This window comes from Bombina bombina, chromosome 2 (genome assembly GCF_027579735.1).
Source record: "Bombina bombina isolate aBomBom1 chromosome 2, aBomBom1.pri, whole genome shotgun sequence".
Taxonomy (NCBI): Eukaryota; Metazoa; Chordata; class Amphibia; order Anura; family Bombinatoridae; genus Bombina; species Bombina bombina.
This window is the reverse complement of record NC_069500.1, coordinates 922,668,916-922,691,359: the sequence shown is the minus strand read 5'-3', so window position 1 is coordinate 922,691,359 and position 22,444 is coordinate 922,668,916. Positions and strand designations below refer to the sequence as shown.

Here is a 22,444-nt window from a genome sequence, read left to right as displayed (position 1 = left end):
AAACAGGCACGTCATTTTGTCATCTGCAAGACCTTAGTCCCCTGTGTGACGAACATGATTATTTTCTAATGAATCTTCTCACAGCTGCAAAATTTCCTTATGTCAGGTGAATAGAGTTTCAGTTAAACTGTAAAAATATTTATATTTAATATAAAATATTTATATTTATAGAAATATGTATATAAACTTTTGGCAAAGATATTGTACATTTTATATATTTATACTGTGTATATCTATCTATCTATCTATCTATCTATCTATCTATCTATCTATATATATATATATATATATATATATATATTTATATATTAGGGATGCACTGAAATTTCGGCCGCAGAAACGTTTTGGCCAAAATGACATTTTTGGCTATTTGGGGTTTTTTTCCTGTTATTTTCGGTAAAATTATTGTGTAGCATATTTCAAATTTAATGCTATTATAGAGCTGCTGTTTCTTGACTTACTGTTTTGCATATAATAATAGTTTTCTAAGACTATACTTTATTTAGATAATTGGTAAAAAAACAACAACTGTTAAATCTGATTCTGTTACACACAACTAAATAAATAATAATACAGTATATTGATATTTAATATTGTTTTAAGTAGGCACCGAAATTTTGGTTGCAGAAACATTTTGGCTGAAAATGGCATTATCGTTTTTTGCCTGATTTTTTTTCTTGGTAGCATATTATTGTTTTAAGATATTTTTGTCCAATTTTAGTGTGTTACTTTCAATAAAAGTGTGGTTACTTTATTTTATTGGCTTGCAGGTCTCCAATTCAGATTAATTCATTAAATAGTCTAATTCTGCATAAAAAAAGAACTAAAAATAAAAAATATTTTAAAATAATTTGAAGAAAAAAAAATATTTTCGGTTTAAGTTTTTGGCCAAGTGCATCCTGGATTTTCGGATTCGGTTTTGGTTCAGAATTTCCATTGCGGTGCATCACTTATACATATACTGTATATATTTATATATATATATGTGTGTGTGTGTGTATATATTTATATATATATATATAATGTTGTACCTTTTATTTTATATTATATATATAAACTTTACAATTTTTTTTTATATTTTATATATATATATATATATATATATATATATATATATCTTTTGTGTGTGTGTATGTATGTGTTTATGTGTGTGTGTATATATATATATGTATGTATGTATGTATATATATATATATATAAATTGAAAATAATGAAAATAGGCACTCACTGGAAATAGTATAAAATGTAACATTTAATAAATTACATTAAAAAGCATAACTTCGGAAACATTAGGTCCCCTTTGTCAAATGCCTGATACAGCCATGAAACAAATACAAAGCGGTATACTAAACTCCCTAACCCTTCACCTTAAATAGCCATGTGTGTAGTCTCCTTTGAATGCCGAGCCGCATTTGCGGCCCGTGTGCAGTGTCGGGGGGCAATGACATCATCAGCGTGTGTCACGCCTTGACGTATACTCGTAAAGGAGCGTAGTGGAGACCTGTCAAAAAATCCCACCAATGAGCAGCGATATCGCTCTCCTGTCAAAACAGATTAAATGAACAAACATTAGAGCGATGCTCACATTTGCTATATCATGTCATCGTAAATTTCATAATAGCAAATAATTTAAATGCCAAATAGAATAAGACACTGCACGGAGACTACTTTAAATATGAATCTAAAAACCATAAAAAATATTACTTAACATACTAGAGGACATATTGTGTACAGCTATACATATATGGATGATAGGATGGATCAATGTTAATATATATGAACCCCAATATTAATTCATTACAAGGAAAATGACAACATTTTTAGAAGTAATCATTACTACGTGTCATTATATATATATATACACATTAACCATTCATACATCCAAGAGTATGGTAGATACCCAAATATCTGAGGACTTAGACAGTTAAAAATTAGTCTCATTTTGATGGACAGTGACATTGGGCAAGGTGTGAAAAACATCCATGAGTAAGGTATAACTCAATCTCCTGCATAGAATGGTCCAAAAATCCAAGATAGTATTCAACCCTTTTGGTGCTATGGTATCAAGTGTGTAAATCCATCTGGTTTCCAATCTTAGTAACCGATTGCCCCTATTGTCTCCTCTACGCTCCTTTACGAGTATACGTCAAGGCGTGACACACGCTGATGACGTCATTGCCCCTCGACACTGCACACGTGCCGCAAATGCGGCTCGGCGTTCTAAGGAGACTACACACATGGCTATTTAAGGTGAAGGGTTAGGGAGTTTGGTATACCGCTTTGTATTTGTTTCATGGCTGTATCAGGCATTTCACAAAGGGGACGTAATGTTCCCGAAACGTTATGCTTTTTAATGTAATTTATTAAATGTTAAGTTTTATACTATTTCCAGTGAGTGCCTTTTTTCACTATTTTCAATTTTGGATATTTTGGAGAGTGCACCCTGGAGGCTGACATCGGATTATGGAGTGCCTATTCTATTGACTGTGGTTTATATATATATATTCACAAAAATTGGTGTATGTGCACTCTCACCAACAATAACAACTGTCAGGGTGCTTTAAGGTAATTGTAGAAAAGAAGCTCTCACTGATCAATCTCCATCTGTGGCAAACAAATTTAATGTAGTTTTTTTACATTAAATTCGTTTGCCACAGTTGGAGATGAATCAATGAGTGCTTCTTTTTTTGCATTTATATATATATATATATATATATATATATATATATATATATATATATATATATATATATATATATACAGGGAGTGCAGAATTATTAGGCAAGTTGTATTTTTGAGGATTAATTTTATTATTGAACAACAACCATGTTCTCAATGAACCCAAAAAACTCATTAATATCAAAGCTGAATAGTTTTGGAAGTAGTTTTTAGTTTGTTTTTAGTTATAGCTATTTTAGGGGGATATCTGTGTGTGCAGGTGACTATTACTGTGCATAATTATTAGGCAACTTAACAAAAAACAAATATATACCCATTTCAATTATTTATTTTTACCAGTGAAACCAATATAACATCTCAACATTCACAAATATACATTTCTGACATTCAAAAACAAAACAAAAACAAATCAGTGACCAATATAGCCACCTTTCTTTGCAAGGACACTCAAAAGCCTGCCATCCATGGATTCTGTCAGTGTTTTGATCTGTTCACCATCAACATTGCGTGCAGCAGCAACCACAGCCTCCCAGACACTGTTCAGAGAGGTGTACTGTTTTCCCTCCTTGTAAATCTCACATTTGATGATGGACCACAGGTTCTCAATGGGGTTCAGATCAGGTGAACAAGGAGGCCATGTCATTAGATTTTCTTCTTTTATACCCTTTCTTGCCAGCCACGCTGTGGAGTACTTGGACGCGTGTGATGGAGCATTGTCCTGCATGAAAATCATGTTTTTCTTGAAGGATGCAGACTTCTTCCTGTACCACTGCTTGAAGAAGGTGTCTTCCAGAAACTGGCAGTAGGTCTGGGAGTTGAGCTTGACTCCATCCTCAACCCGAAAAGGCCCCACAAGCTCATCTTTGATGATACCAGCCCAAACCAGTACTCCACCTCCACCTTGCTGGCGTCTGAGTCGGACTGGAGCTCTCTGCCCTTTACCAATCCAGCCACGGGCCCATCCATCTGGCCCATCAAGACTCACTCTCATTTCATCAGTCCATAAAACCTTAGAAAAATCAGTCTTGAGATATTTCTTGGCCCAGTCTTGACGTTTCAGCTTGTGTGTCTTGTTCAGTGGTGGTCGTCTTTCAGCCTTTCTTACCTTGGCCATGTCTCTGAGTATTGCACACCTTGTGCTTTTGGGCACTCCAGTGATGTTGCAGCTCTGAAATATGGCCAAACTGGTAGCAAGTGGCATCTTGGCAGCTGCACGCTTGACTTTTCTCAGTTCATGGGCAGTTATTTTGCACCTTGGTTTTTCCACACGCTTCTTGCGACCCTGTTGACTATTTTGAATGAAACGCTTGATTGTTCGATGATCACGCTTCAGAAGCTTTGCAATTTTAAGAGTGCTGCATCCCTCTGCAAGATATCTCACTATTTTTGACTTTTCTGAGCCTGTCAAGTCCTTCTTTTGACCCATTTTGCCAAAGGAAAGGAAGTTGCCTAATAATTATGCACACCTGATATAGGGTGTTGATGTCATTAGACCACACCCCTTCTCATTACAGAGATGCACATCACCTAATATGCTTAATTGGTAGTAGGCTTTCGAGCCTATACAGCTTGGAGTAAGACAACATGCATAAAGAGGATGATGTGGTCAAAATACTAATTTGCCTAATAATTCTGCACTCCCTGTATATATATATATATATATATATATATACTGTATATATATATATATATATATATATATATAAAAATATACACACAGATCAGCCACAACATTAAAGCCACCTGTCTAATATTGTGTAACTCCTCTCATGCTGCCAAAATAGCTCTGATGTGTCAAGGCATGGACTCCACAAAACCTCTGAACGTGTCCTGTGGTAATTGGCACCAAGATAACAGCAGCAGATCCTTTCAGTCCTTCAAGCTGCTAGGTGGGGCCTCCATGGATTGGATTTGTTGTCCCACAGATGCTCAATCGGGTTGAGATTTGGGGAATTTGGATGCTAAGGTAACCCCTTAAACTCTACGACATGTTCCTCAAATCATTCCTGAACAATTTTTGCAATGTGGCAGGGTGCATTATCCTACTTCAAGAGGCCACTGCCATCATATAACATAATTGCCAGGAAGGGATGTACGGGGTCTACAACAATCTCTAGGTAGGTTGTACATGTCAAAGTAACATCCACATGAATGCCATGACCCAAGGTTTCCCAGCAGAACATTGCTCAGAGCATAACACTGCCTCCGTCGGTCTGCCTTATTCCTTAGTGCATCCTGCTAACATCTCTTCCCTAGTTAATTGATGCACACACACCCGGCAATCGACCTGATCTTAAAGAAAACATGATCATCAGACAAAGCAACTTTCTTCCATTGCTCCATGGTCCAGTTCTGATGCTCACGTCCCATTGAAGGCGCTTTTGGTGGTGGACAGGAGTCATCATTAGCACTCTGGCTGGTCTGTGGTTACGCAACCCCATACGCAGCAAAGTTTAATACACTGTGTGTTCTGACACCTTTCTATTATGGCCAGCTCTTCTGTGTGATAGGACCAGACGGGTTAGCCTTCGCTCCCCACGTGCATCAATGAGCCTTGAGTGCCCATGGCCCTGACACTGGTCCACTGCATACCAGGAAGACCCCAAAAGACTTGCCGTTTTGGAGATGCTCTGACCCAGTCGTCTAGCCATCACTATTTGGCACTCGACAAAGTCACTCAGATCTTTTCCCTTGCCTATTTTGTATATATATATATATATATATATATATATATATATGTACAGTACATACCCATCATATTTTATTTTGCATATATTACATGCCCAAGGTTTCATTTATCAAAGCATGACAAAACATAAAAAGGTGAAGCACAATTGGTAAATCCTGCTTATGGCTACTTTGACATTAAAACATGCTTTTTGCCAAGTACGCATTTTGTGAGATTTGATTATGACAACGGTTGGGGGGAGCACAGATTCCAGAATCAACTGTTTTATAAGTAAAGGTCAGTGCAGGCTGTTCTCAGTAAGGAATTTCTGTAAACTAGTGTAGCAAGGTCACCAATATTCTTTACACATATGAGATGATAAACAGTTATCAGGAGTAAATCGTGTTCTTGTTTGTATCATATTTGTATTGGATATAACAGAGTTCTTGATTGATTTCATGGTAGTACAGAAACAGACAAGGAAGCTACTATTCCAAAATGTATACAAGCAGAGTGTATCCAGGCTGTGAAGAAACAATACAATCTTCTCATTCAATAAAAACAAGATAGAATTGTAACATTTAACCCTGTTAAATCAGCTGAGCTCTGGTCAGGCGTGGGTCACACATTTCAACATCATCCCTAAGAAACTTCCATTGTGTACAAAATAATCCTGCACTGTATTTATATAGTGTTGTTTGGAAGCTTGAATGAGGCACCCCTAGGTAAAACTATATATTGTATCTTTTATAGTTATCTTTTATACAGATACATTTAAGAAATTTCATGATAACATATTGCATATGATAGAATGAATCACTATCAAGTGTATAAGATGTACACTCAGTGGTTGGAATTCATAGCAAGTGCAACAATTGTCCCTTAATATACAATTAGTATTTTCATTCATGCATTTATTTAGAGTGTTGCCAAGTTCCATAGTATTTTATCTTCATATGAAAGAAGAAAATTGTTCTTATTGGTACAATTTACATCAGAATCTTGCCTCCCCCTCAGTGCCATTCCTCCTATCCGCTTTATGCACCTGCATAGGCGCTACAGCAAAATCGGCCTGACTGCTGTGCATCTGAAACTAGTACCCACCCTGCGCTTGACTTAATTTCAAGTTCCTGTCTTACAGCCAGTGGCGGTTCTAGTTTGGGGGGGGGGGGGGGCGGCTAACAAAAGTGGTGAAGTCACAGCACACATAATATATGGAGCCCTTTACAGCTCAACAGGGGTGCCACATGCACATTTGGAGATGCATAGCATCCCTCAGCACGCCATCAGAACCACCGCTGTTTACAACAGAAACAAGAAAAGAGTATTGAGGGGCTACAAAGGCTTGGGGGACACATCTGTCAAATAAAAAGATGCAGGGGGCATGGGTTGAGCATGTGGGCTCATAACTAGCATACTCTAATACAATGCTATGCATCTGCACAGTTTAGTGCACACCTGCACTGAAACAGGGTCTAGACAAACATGCACACACTCACACAAACATATGCTCACATATATACACACGTACACCCACAGCTGCACTGAAACAGGGTCTAGACAAACATGCACACACTCACACAAACATATGCTCACATATATACACACGTACACCCACAGCTGCACTGAAACAGGGTCTAGACAAACATGCACACACTCACACAAACATATGCTCACATATATACACACGTACACCCACAGCTGCACTGAAACAGGGTCTAGACAAACATGCACACACTCACACAAACATATGCTCACATATATACACACGTACACCCACAGCTGCACTGAAACAGGGTCTAGACAAACATGCACACACTCACACAAACATATGCTCACATATATACACATGTACACCCACAGCTGCACTGAAACAGGGTCTAGACAAACATGCACACACTCACACAAACATATGCTCACATATATACACACGTACACCCACAGCTGCACTGAAACAGGGTCTAGACAAACATGCACACACTCACACAAACATATGCTCACATATATACACATGTACACCCACACCTGCACTGAAACAGGGTCTAGACAAACATGCACACACTCACACAAACATATGCTCACATATATACACACGTACACCCACAGCTGCACTGAAACAGGGTCTAGACAAACATGCACACACTCACACAAACATATGCTCACATATATACACACGTACACCCACAGCTGCACTGAAACAGGGTCTAGACAAACATGCACACACTCACACAAACATATGCTCACATATATACACACGTACACCCACAGCTGCACTGAAACAGGGTCTAGACAAACATGCACACACTCACACAAACATATGCTCACATATATACACATGTACACCCACAGCTGCACTGAAACAGGGTCTAGACAAACATGCACACACTCACACAAACATATGCTCACATATATACACACGTACACCCACAGCTGCACTGAAACAGGGTCTAGACAAACATGCACACACTCACACAAACATATGCTCACATATATACACATGTACACCCACAGCTGCACTGAAACAGGGTCTAGACAAACATGCACACACTCACACAAACATATGCTCACATATATACACACGTACACCCACAGCTGCACTGAAACAGGGTCTAGACAAACATGCACACACTCACACAAACATATGCTCACATATATACACATGTACACCCACACCTGCACTGAAACAGGGTCTAGACAAACATGCACACACTCACACAAACATATGCTCACATATATACACACGTACACCCACAGCTGCACTGAAACAGGGTCTAGACAAACATGCACACACTCACACAAACATATGCTCACATATATACACATGTACACCCACAGCTGCACTGAAACAGGGTCTAGACAAACATGCACACACTCACACAAACATATGCTCACATATATACACACGTACACCCACAGCTGCACTGAAACAGGGTCTAGACAAACATGCACATACTCACACAAACATATGCTCACATATATACACACGTACACCCACACCTGCACTGAAACAGGGTCTAGACAAACATGCACACACTCACACAAACATATGCTCACATATATACACACGTACACCCACAGCTGCACTGAAACAGGGTCTAGACAAACATGCACACACTCACACAAACATATGCTCACATATATACACATGTACACCGACACCTGCACTGAAACAGGGTCTAGACAAACATGCACACACTCACACAAACATATGCTCACATATATACACACGTACACCCACAGCTGCACTGAAACAGGGTCTAGACAAACATGCACACACTCACACAAACATATGCTCACATATATACACACGTACACCCACACCTGCACTGAAACAGGGTCTAGACAAACATGCACACACTCACACAAACATATGCTCACATATATACACACGTACACCCACAGCTGCACTGAAACAGGGTCTAGACAAACATGCACACACTCACACAAACATATGCTCACATATATACACATGTACACCCACACCTGCACTGAAACAGGGTCTAGACAAACATGCACACACTCACACAAACATATGCTCACATATATACACACGTACACCCACAGCTGCACTGAAACAGGGTCTAGACAAACATGCACACACTCACACAAACATATGCTCACATATATACACACGTACACCCACACCTGCACTGAAACAGGGTCTAGACAAACATGCACACACTCACACAAACATATGCTCACATATATACACACGTACACCCACAGCTGCACTGAAACAGGGTCTAGACAAACATGCACACACTCACACAAACATATGCTCACATATATACACACGTACACCCACAGCTGCACTGAAACAGGGTCTAGACAAACATGCACACACTCACACAAACATATGCTCACATATATACACACGTACACCCACAGCTGCACTGAAACAGGGTCTAGACAAACATGCACACACTCACACAAACATATGCTCACATATATACACACGTACACCCACAGCTGCACTGAAACAGGGTCTAGACAAACATGCACACACTCACACAAACATATGCTCACATATATACACACGTACACCCACAGCTGCACTGAAACAGGGTCTAGACAAACATGCACACACTCACACAAACATATGCTCACATATATACACACGTACACCCACAGCTGCACTGAAACAGGGTCTAGACAAACATGCACACACTCACACAAACATATGCTCACATATATACACACGTACACCCACAGCTGCACTGAAACAGGGTCTAGACAAACATGCACACACTCACACAAACATATGCTCACATATATACACACGTACACCCACAGCTGCACTGAAACAGGGTCTAGACAAACATGCACACACTCACACAAACATATGCTCACATATATACACACGTACACCCACAGCTGCACTGAAACAGGGTCTAGACAAACATGCACACACTCACACAAACATATGCTCACATATATACACACGTACACCCACAGCTGCACTGAAACAGGGTCTAGACAAACATGCACACACTCACACAAACATATGCTCACATATATACACATGTACACCCACAGCTGCACTGAAACAGGGTCTAGACAAACATGCACACACTCACACAAACATATGCTCACATATATACACATGTACACCCACAGCTGCACTGAAACAGGGTCTAGACAAACATGCACACACTCACACAAACATATGCTCACATATATACACATGTACACCCACAGCTGCACTGAAACAGGGTCTAGACATACATGCACACACTCACACAAACATATGCTCACATATATACACATGTACACCCACAGCTGCACTGAAACAGGGTCTAGACAAACATGCACACACTCACACAAACATATGCTCACATATATACACACGTACACCCACAGCTGCACTGAAACAGGGTCTAGACAAACATGCACACACTCACACAAACATATGCTCACATATATACACACGTACACCCACAGCTGCACTGAAACAGGGTCTAGACAAACATGCACACACTCACACAAACATATGCTCACATATATACACACGTACACCCACAGCTGCACTGAAACAGGGTCTAGACAAACATGCACACACTCACACAAACATATGCTCACATATATACACACGTACACCCACAGCTGCACTGAAACAGGGTCTAGACAAACATGCACACACTCACACAAACATATGCTCACATATATACACACGTACACCCACAGCTGCACTGAAACAGGGTCTAGACAAACATGCACACACTCACACAAACATATGCTCACATATATACACACGTACACCCACAGCTGCACTGAAACAGGGTCTAGACAAACATGCACACACTCACACAAACATATGCTCACATATATACACATGTACACCCACAGCTGCACTGAAACAGGGTCTAGACAAACATGCACACACTCACACAAACATATGCTCACATATATACACATGTACACCCACAGCTGCACTGAAACAGGGTCTAGACAAACATGCACACACTCACACAAACATATGCTCACATATATACACATGTACACCCACAGCTGCACTGAAACAGGGTCTAGACAAACATGCACACACTCACACAAACATATGCTCACATATATACACACGTACACCCACACCTGCACTGAAACAGGGTCTAGACAAACATGCACACACTCACACAAACATATGCTCACATATATACACACGTACACCCACAGCTGCACTGAAACAGGGTCTAGACAAACATGCACACACTCACACAAACATATGCTCACATATATACACACGTACACCCACAGCTGCACTGAAACAGGGTCTAGACAAACATGCACACACTCACACAAACATATGCTCACATATATACACACGTACACCCACAGCTGCACTGAAACAGGGTCTAGACAAACATGCACACACTCACACAAACATATGCTCACATATATACACACGTACACCCACAGCTGCACTGAAACAGGGTCTAGACAAACATGCACACACTCACACAAACATATGCTCACATATATACACACGTACACCCACAGCTGCACTGAAACAGGGTCTAGACAAACATGCACACACTCACACAAACATATGCTCACATATATACACACGTACACCCACAGCTGCACTGAAACAGGGTCTAGACAAACATGCACACACTCACACAAACATATGCTCACATATATACACACGTACACCCACAGCTGCACTGAAACAGGGTCTAGACAAACATGCACACACTCACACAAACATATGCTCACATATATACACATGTACACCCACAGCTGCACTGAAACAGGGTCTAGACAAACATGCACACACTCACACAAACATATGCTCACATATATACACATGTACACCCACACCTGCACTGAAACAGGGTCTAGACAAACATGCACACACTCACACAAACATATGCTCACATATATACACATGTACACCCACAGCTGCACTGAAACAGGGTCTAGACAAACATGCACACACTCACACAAAAATATGCTCACATATATACACATGTACACCCACAGCTGCACTGAAACAGGGTCTAGACAAACATGCACACACTCACACAAACATATGCTCACATATATACACACGTACACCCACACCTGCACTGAAACAGGGTCTAGACAAACATGCACACACTCACACAAACATATGCTCACATATATACACACGTACACCCACAGCTGCACTGAAACAGGGTCTAGACAAACATGCACACACTCACACAAACATATGCTCACATATATACACACGTACACCCACAGCTGCACTGAAACAGGGTCTAGACAAACATGCACACACTCACACAAACATATGCTCACATATATACACATGTACACCCACAGCTGCACTGAAACATGGTCTAGACAAACATGCACACACTCACACAAACATATGCTCACATATATACACACGTACACCCACAGCTGCACTGAAACAGGGTCTAGACAAACATGCACACACTCACACAAACATATGCTCACATATATACACATGTACACCCACAGCTGCACTGAAACAGGGTCTAGACAAACATGCACACACTCACACAAACATATGCTCACATATATACACATGTACACCCACAGCTGCACTGAAACAGGGTCTAGACAAACATGCACACACTCACACAAAAATATGCTCACATATATACACACGTACACCCACAGCTGCTTTGCTTAGCTGGAGTTAAAGCCTTACATATTACGTTTTCTGTGGGATAGTTGGTATGTAGAAATGTTAAAAAAAAACAACTGGTTTTTGTTTGTTTGTTTTTTGCTTTATTAAGCCATGGAATTATACATTTCGATAGACAAAAACTAACTTTGACAAATTATTTAAAGATGCTAAAGCAACTGTGTTATTTGTAATTTAGGACGTAGGTGTCAATCAATCTTGTACTTGTATGTGAATCAGGTACCAGGCTATATTTATCTTTTACAGTGCAGTAAGACACATAACTTGCATTGTGAGATTCATAGGAAGTTTCAAGTTATATTATGTTCCTACTTTTTTTAGCAAATTTGTACAATTAAGCAACAAATACAATAGATAGATGGTAATGTATTCTTAAGTGATCTTTATTTGTGTGTATTTTTTTTATTTTATAGTTGAAAAACAAATTCATGAAAAAATTACCCAGAGATGCCGAAGCGTCTAATGTCCTTGTGGGTGAAGTGGATTTCTTGGAAAACCCATTTATTGCGTTTGTACGACTGCAGCAAGCGGTAATGCTGGGCTCGCTAACTGAAGTCCCTGTACCTACTCGGTAAGGCGCAACCTCTCATCTAATGTGAGAAAATAAAAATACATTTTACTGTTTTTGTATTATGTCTTCTTTTCTTTTATTTCCTTTATTTAAAAAAAAAACTATATCACAAACAATGCAAAGGTTAAAATGAAAACCAACTGTAATTTGGCAGATTTAATAATTGTCACAGAAAATAACAATAAAAAGCAAAGACCTTGATAGGAACAGTAATGGAAAATACAGGCTTGTGTTTTCTACATAAAATCCATTATGTGTTTGCTGTCTTTAGTACAAAGATTTAGCTGTAATGTAACAATTCAATTAAACTTACATTTGTGAGGAATGTGGAACCATTTGCAGTGACTGAATCCGGTCAGAATCCAATATGCAAATCCCAGGAGATAGTTCCATTTAGGAAAAAGAAATCTGAGCATTCTGCAAGCATACATTTGTATGAAATTATCCAGTACTTATCATACATATCTATCATTATACATAGTTGTACCAAAATACTGTATGCTAACCGTATATCTGGTTGGGTATTTTATGTGATTTAGTTACAAAATGTTTATAAAAGCTATAGGTGATTTGACTTTATAAATTCATTAAAATGAAATGTTGGAACACTTTTACATTTCACAATAAATAAAATTGCATGAAGGAAGTACTACAATATGCAAATGTTGTACAAATGGTATAATTTACATATTTACATACCTCTTGCTATTTATGTGCGGCTCCTTGTCAGTGGGAAACAATTACAGTATTTTGCATATAAGGCTACAATTAAAATCTTTTGAATATCATATTACATGATAGTTATTATTCCTTAGGCAGTATTCTATAAAACCTGAATTGTGTCTTATGTGTCAATGCATTTTATATGGTATACAATGTATTATGTATTCATTATGTATTATGTGTACATTGTAAAGCGGCCTCATACCATCTGTATATGTATTAGTGAGATTTAGACCTATGAAGTACTCAGACCCTTTTTTGGGACACACTCGTCCGTTCATTTTGCCTTTATTTATTCCACGGTGCACATCTTAAATATCATACTTGACCAGATCTGTAAAGTAAGCATTTTGCTCATAATTATATAATAAATACTTTTGACTTATTATATATAGTAATATATGGCTGTTTTTAAAGGGACACTCAGGTTAAATTAAATCTTCATGATTCAGATACAGCATGTAATTTTAAACAACTTTCCAACTTACTTCCATTAAAAAAAATGTGCATAGTCTTTTATATTTACAATTTTTGAGTCACCAGATCCTACTGAGCATGTGCAAGAATTCACAGACTATACGTTTATTCATTTGTGATTGGCTGATACATGGTACAAGGGGAGTGGAAATATACAAAACTGAAATTTGTTATAAAAAAATCTACTACTCATTTGAAGCTCAGACTAAGTGCTATTGCATTGTCTTGCTATCTTGCATTTGTTGATTATGCAAATCAAATGTGTTGACTGGTCCTTTAACATTTATTTATTTGCAATTGCTAATGTTAAGCTCATGGTGTATTATTTATGGAGTCCATCCGGTCAATGCATGGCAACTATTCATAATTAGAGTTAATTAGGGACATCTTTAGATGCTGTGGTGCACCAGAGATGACCAACCCTTTGTGCCAGGGCCTAGAAATCCAACAGCTAGGGATGCAGCTTTCATGGGTAAATCTGGAGAAAAAAAAGAGATACGATTTATATGACAAGTTTTACAAAAATATGTTTCAGCAAGTATGTCTTGAGAACCAATGGGTGTATACATTTACCACACAAAATATATACTATGTCATACAATATGGTAATATACTCATAGTGGTCTATTTATGCATCTTAAAGGGACAGTCTACTCCAGAATGTTTATTGTTTAAAAAGATAGATAGTCCCTATTACCCATTTCCCAGTTTTGCATAACCAACACAGTTATATTAATACACTTTTTACCTTTGTGATTACCTTGTATCTAAGCCTCTGCAGACTGCCCCCTTATCTCAGTGCTTTTGACAGATTCACATTTAAGCCAGTCAGTGAAACTGCACTGCAGTAAGCACAATATTATCTATATGACACACATGAACTAGTGCTGTCCAGCTGTGAAAAACGGCCAAAATGCAGAGGCAGCCTTCAAGGGCTTAAAAATTATCATATGAGCCTACCTAGGTTTAGTAATACTCTTGTAGTAACACCAGCACCGGTATCTTGGTATAAACTTTTATTAGGTTACATAAAAAACAGCAACGTTTCGTGGCAAACCCACTTAATCATGCCAATTGTATAACACTATTAACACTTCTTTTAAACCTCTTTTAGCGCCAAAAAGGCTTCAGTGTGGGTGTTATTACACCCCCTAGTGGATACAAAATAATATACAATGTATATACAAATTAAAAACAATGTAACTGACTAAACATATTATTGGATGTGCAACAATTGTTATGACTTGTTTAACTCTGTCAATGTATGCATCTCTTATCGTATACTTAGTAAACTTTTTCCATTATATTTCATAAAACGTAAGGCATTAAAGTTGTATTCTTAAAACTTCATAATTACTTGTAAAGATAACTTGTTAAATTCATAGTTAAAGTCCCTACTTTATCAAAATATTATTTCAGGAATATTGTATTTAAGTCATATTAAACTTATTTTATAGAAAGCATTAGTGATTTACTGTATTATTACATTCAAGTAAACACTAAGGGAAACACTAAGAGAAACAATTAAGGTCGAAATCTCTATTTAACCCTTTAGGGATAAGTGTGTCTAGTGAATAGATCCGCCTCATTTCTTGTTGTTTAAGTATTTTTTCCCTATTGGTACCATTGCGTTGGACAGGAATGTGTTGTACAATTTGCCAGCGTGGCTGGCTGATGTTGTGGCCCTTCTCAAGGAAATGTTTTGATATGGGAGCTTCCAAGTTTTTCTTTCTTATATTAGATCTGTGTTGGCTGAGTCTATCTTTGATTTTCTGTGTAGTCTCGCCTAAGTAATACATGGAACACGGACATTTTATGAGATAGACCACATAACTACTATCACAGGTGTGGAACCCCCTAATGTCATAGCGTTTGCCATTATGCGGATGATAAAAATAAGGGCCCTTTATAATAGAGTTACAGCTAACGCATCCCAAACAGGGATAGCTACCATTTCTCCTGCTATTCATATATGTTTGTGTGTCCTTTTTATCTGTTCCAATATCACTTTTTACAAGATGATCCCGTATGTTTTTAGCCCGTCTATAGGCCATTAAAGGGTATTCCTTAAAATGTTCAATCTGTTGGTTACAGTCCTTGAAGATATGCCAATGTTTTCTAATTACTCTAGAGATAATTTGGCTATAGGCACTGTGTTGTGATACAAATATGAGTCTATTATCTCTGTTTGTTCTTTCCTGTATTTTCTTAGGGAATGTAAGCTCCTTAATTGTTTCACTCAGTAGTTGTGGGGGATAACCTCTATGTGTAAACTTATTAGACATCTCCAATATTCTTTTATCTCTAATTTCTGGTGTGCTCACTATTCTTTGCACCCTCAGTAATTGGCTTTTTGGTAATGAATTGATAAGACCTTTGGGATGAAAGCTGTTGTATTCTAATAGGGTATTCCTGTCGGTTTCTTTAGAATAAATATCTGTATCTAACCTATTCTGTGCCTTAGTGACTCTAGAGTCTAAGAATGTGATGTGTTCCTCGCTATAGGTCAACGTAAACTGTAGGCCTCTTATCATTGTGTTGAGTTCTTAGTGAATTCTTCAAGTTCTCCAATGCTGCCCCACCACACGCCAAACACGTCACCTATATAGCGCCACCACACAGATCTGTGTTGTCTAAATAGATGATTTTCATATACTAGGTGCTCTTCAAACTCGTTCATGTATAGGTTGGCGTATGATGGGGCAACATTGGAGCCATTGCTGTCCCCTTTATCTGGATGTACCAATCATCTTGGAAAAGGAAGAAATTCCAATATAATATTAGACGCAATAAATTCTCCAAAAAGTGACATTGTGCATATGAATATTTACCACTGACCATTAATACCTTCCTGACAATAGCTATACCTGTTTCGTGATTAATGGACGTATACAAACTTTTAACGTCCATTGTATATAGTATGTATCTATCAGACTATAATTCCAAAGTTTTTATCTTGTCTAAAAAATGGCCTGTATCTTTAAGGTAACTGGCCATTTTTTCTACTTCAGGCTGTAACAGTCTGTCGAGATAAATAGCTATGTTGGTATATATAGAATTTACACAGGAGACAATAGGCCTCCCTGGTGGTCTAGTGGGGTCCTTATGTATTTTGGGGACCATGTAAAAAATTGGTATCCTGGGGTCTACAACCTGTAAATAATCAGCTAATTTCTTGTTAATGATTTGCTAGTCCTCTGCCTGTTTAAGGATATAGTTGATTTCTTTTTGTATCTTATTGAGGGGGTTATTTTGTATCTTTTTATATAAATATAATGGAAAAAGTTTACTAAGGATACGATAAGAGATGCATACATTGACAGAGTTAAACAAGTCATAACAATTGTTGCACATCCAATAATATGTTTAGTCAGTTACATTGTTTTTAATTTGTATATACATTGTATATTATTTTGTATCCACTAGGGGGTGTGATAACACCCACACTGAAGCCTTTTTGGCGCTAAAAGAGGTTTAAAAGAAGTGTGAATAGTGTTATACAATTAGCATGATTAAGTGGGTTTGCCACGAAACGTCGCTGGTTTTTATATAACCTAATAAAAGTTTATACCAAGATACCGGTGCTGGTGTTACTACAAGAGTATTACTGATATTCAGGGGAGATTGCAGCTGCCCCCCACATCGTGCACCACTGGATACTGATAGTGCTGTACACCCCCTACATTGGAATCCTACCTAGGTTTAGCTTGAAACAAAGAATAGTAAGAGAACAAAGCAAATTTGATGATAAAAGTAAATTGGAAAGTTGTTTAAAAGGACATGCCCTATCTGAATCATGCAAGTTTAATTTTGATTAGACTGTCCCTTTAACTTACTCATTATTACCTTGTAGACATTTCTGATTATGCAATTTCAAGTTTGCTATTTCCTGACAATTTATAAAATCCCCATTTATTTATTCTTTTTTTTCACAGGTTTTTGTTTATCTTGTTGGGTCCAAAGGGCAAAGCCAAGTCATACCATGAAATTGGACGAAGTATAGCAACCTTAATGTCTGATGAGGTACAGTACATCAGTCATAATTATCTTGCTATAGGACTAAAGTTGTTGGTGGTTTCTGGTGCAGAACTGACCAAACGCTTACGAGTGCTGACTGACATATTTGTTCTGTAGGAAAGTAAGCTGATTTAACGTTGATTATACAATTTTATATAGTTACATTATGGTTGAAATGGGATCATGTAAATTATAAAGTACAAAATATCATATAAATATGATTTTAATAGTCCTATATACCTGTTATTGTTAAAAGGACAATAAACTCCTCTTGATTTTGTGTAAAAATGGTGCTTTTCCCACTCTCTCTATAGAGGCCAAAAAGCAGGTTCTGTAACCTGGAAATAGCTGATTTAGGCAGTTTTCAGCATTTAAAAAACCTAGGTTACAGATTTTGCTTTTTGACGCCTCTGGAGCATGGCTGAAAACAGTAGCGGACCTACTCAAGAGAGGGCCCAGGTGCAAGATTTTTTTGGGGGGCCCGCAAAGGTAACTCAGTAGTAAGCAATGGTAATAATATACTTGCTGTTATTTATAATGAGTATAAATAGATTGATAGATGGACCTGCACTAATAAAAGTCTCCCCTGCATTAGGATTGTACACATTCTGAACTTACCTATGTATAGATAGGCTGCTTTGGGCCCCTTCAACACTTGGGCCTTGGTGCCACTGCACCTGCTGCACCAATGGTAATTCTGCCCCTGGTTTTTACGCAAAACCGAGAGGTGTTTAACGTTCCTTTTAGTGAGTCAGTATTTTTTTTTTTTTTAGCCAAGTATCTAAAATAACAATTTTGCTAACCCAGCCCATGAGGCCCTAAGAAGCTGCACACTATTTTTAGGGACATTAAACATAAACTCAGATTTTAAGGGCATATTGGATTGTGTTTCTTTATTTTTTTCCCAATTTGTTTGCCAGCTACAGTATTGCATGCATTGGTTTATTTTTGTATTTGAAATACCTTTTTTTGCTAATTAAAACAATCACCCATTGTTCTCAAGAACATGCCTATTTAAATAAGCTGAGTCTGCAGAAAGAGCCAGCCTACATATCTAATATGTGTCTCTATATGCAGAAAGACCAGTACTTAGGTATTGAAAATGTCATGGATGGTGATTTCATTGCGCAAAGCCAGCTATTTCTATTGCAATAATAATCCTGCAGGAACAGTTTCCAATACAAGTAATACTATGCAGCTGGAATAACTAGTGACTGGGAATAAATTAAAGGGAAGTACAATTTACAGTATCCCTTTACTCTCCTGGCGAAATATTTATTTAAAGAAAATAAACCAACATTGCAGTAGACATTCACTCATTGTTTATTTTGTCCGCTTTTGCTGTAAAATTATTTCTGAAACGTTTGCTCCAACCTAGAGAGGCTGGAGTGTTTCTATCATACTTAAAGGGATAGGAAAGTCAAAATTAAACTTACATGATTCTGATAGAGCATGTCATTTTTAGACACTTTTATATTCACTTCTATTTTCAAATGTGCTTCGTTCTCTTAGTATTCCTTGTTAAAAAAGAATACGCACATATCTTACACTAGTGGGAACTAGCTGCTGATTGGTGCCTGCACTCATATGTCTCTTGTGATTGGCCAACTATGGCCTCGCTTCCATTGAGTCGTTAAAAATGGAGCCGTAAGCTACCGAAGCGGCCGACTTCTAAAAGTAATTTACGGCTGCATTTTAGTACCAGGTTTCCATTGAAAAGATTAGCGTGTTGCATGCAGTCGCTCTTTTCGTGTAGCTGTAAGTTAACGTTGTGTTAACGCTTCCATCTGACGTCGGATTTCTTGAAAATCAATTAGTTGCTAAGGTAACCCGACCTTACGCTATAGAATTTACGTTTAACGTCTGTGCTTCTTACCTGTGATCGCCTCTCAAGAAAAATAAAAAAACACTTATCCATATTTTTAATAATCAAATACTATTTTCTAATATAATTATATTTAACACTTCATAAATATAAGTAATATTTCTTGCTGCCCTAGGCATAGGTCTAGTTTGCATTATGTAGATATGTTCTTGCATATATTATTATATTTAAATATATACTGATATTTCTATTAGAATATAAGTTCAACTATTTCTATACATGAGACAACAATAAATATTACTTATAACAATTTATTTCTACATTAAAACACTTGCATTATTTGCAAGTTTTATAATTTCAATAGAAAATAGGTCTCAAAAAGCACAATTTTCCTCTTTTACACCTAGTTGAGCTGTGGGTAATATATCTCAATGTATCGACAGCCTCCGACAATGTATTAACGGTTAGCGCTTTCATTGGAAACCTGGTATAATTTATCGATTAACGGCTTCTATTACTTTCTATGGGACGCAAAGATCTTTTCGGCAGCCGAAGTCCGGCTGCCGATATCGAGGTATAACGCGCCATTGGAAACAGTTGATAAACGATATCGACAGCATATTTATCGGTTTGCGAGTGCACGCAAACTGAATTACGACTCAATGGAAGCGAGGCCTATGTGTTCAGCAAGCTGCCAGTAGTGCAAAGCTGCTCCTTCAGCAAAGGGTAACAAGATAATGAAGCAAATCTGATAGAAGTAAATTGGAAAGTTGTTTAAAATGGTCTGTTCTATCCAAATTATAAAAGAAAATGTTTGGGTTTCCTAGGGATATTTACCTAAACCTGCACAGTGATTGGTTAGCTTAGAGTACAAGCTAATTTACATCTGCCCCTAATTGGCTGCAATTATGCTAATATAATGACATTGTTAAATACTTTTAAAAATATTTTTGCACAGCAGAGCTTGACTTCTGATACAGGTTATGAATTGAATGCCCCTTTTATGTAAGATGCACAACAGCAGTAAAAAAGTCACATAACATTTTACATCTTTTATGGCTTTTTGCCAGCACACTTATACTTTTCATTGCTAGAAGGCACACAATTGATATAGCAATACAATTATTCAGTACCTTCATTGCAAGGAAACTAGCGATTTTTATATGTTTCAGTGAGAGAACAGAATATGAGCGTTTTTATACATATATATGTTAAGCTGTTTTTGCCGTATTCAGGAATTATTTGTGATGTGAATAGGGTATTGTTAAAGGGACATAATACTCATATGCTAAATCACTTTAAACTGATGCAGAATAACTGTAAAAAGCTGACAGGAAAATATCACCTGAGCATCTCTATGTAAAAAAGGAAGATATTTTACCTCACAATCTCCTCAGCTCAGCAGAGTAAGTTCTGTGTAAAAAGTTATACTCAACTGCTCCCAGCTGCAGGTAAAAAAATTAAAAAAAATGAAGGAATGAACAGCAGCCAATCAGCATCAGCAGTGCTGAGGTCATGAACTTTTACTGTGATCTCATGAGATTTGACTTGACTCTCATGAGATTTCATTGTAAACTTCCTTTACCTGATTGGTGAAATAAGATGAGAGTGCACGATGCTCATCCCTTCAGATGTCCCAGGACAGACACACTAAAATGCTGCTTAGAAATCCTTTACAATGGGAGGTGGCTACTGAGGAACTTTTGAGGTAAAATATCTTTCTTTTTTACATAGAGATGTTCAGGAGATATTTTCTAGTCAGCTTTTTACAGCTATGCTGCATCACTTTCAAGTGTTTAAACATTTGGGTATTATGGCCCTTTAAATAAGTCATTACAGAAGCACAGTCACATATTAGCTGAAATAATTCATTGTATTCAGTTGTGATTACTTTAAACTGGGGTGAAATGTGTTTCTAAGACCATGCTTATGCTGTGATATATTGGGGTGTCATTGTGATATCACTAATTCTATATTTAGTTAATCCTTTTAAGGACATTTAAATCTGATAGTACTTAAAGGGAAATAAAACTGTGATCTTGACTGGCCATCCATATGTTTGGGTGCCCCTGATTTAGAAGGAATGGCACATTTTATGGGGTTTACTGGAAATTTGGTAGTGAATTCAACTATGTACTATCTTAGTGTTCTCCCCAGGACCTTTTTAGCGAGTACACCACCCAGCTGATTTTACTTACCAGCCGCCTAAAATGTTAGCCAATATTAAGCTAAATTAGCCAATATTAAAACAATTTTAGTGCACAAATGATCATTAAATACATTTCTGTGGAATAATGTAATTAATTTGTGCTTTGGATAGCAAAAAAT

General features: G+C 37.6%; 1 protein-coding gene across 4 annotated transcripts in view; it reads left to right on the top strand.

The window, feature by feature from the left end:
• The window catches only part of SLC4A4 (solute carrier family 4 member 4), a 522,314-nt gene that overhangs the window by 379,840 nt on the left and 120,030 nt on the right, over positions 1 to 22,444 (top strand). For all 4 annotated transcript variants that reach the window (XM_053703335.1, XM_053703333.1, XM_053703336.1 and 1 more), the window contains 2 exons: positions 12,917 to 13,074; positions 18,210 to 18,297. In XM_053703335.1, the coding sequence (XP_053559310.1) occupies positions 12,917 to 13,074; positions 18,210 to 18,297 (246 nt within the window). The remainder of the gene's footprint in view (positions 1 to 12,916; positions 13,075 to 18,209; positions 18,298 to 22,444) is intronic.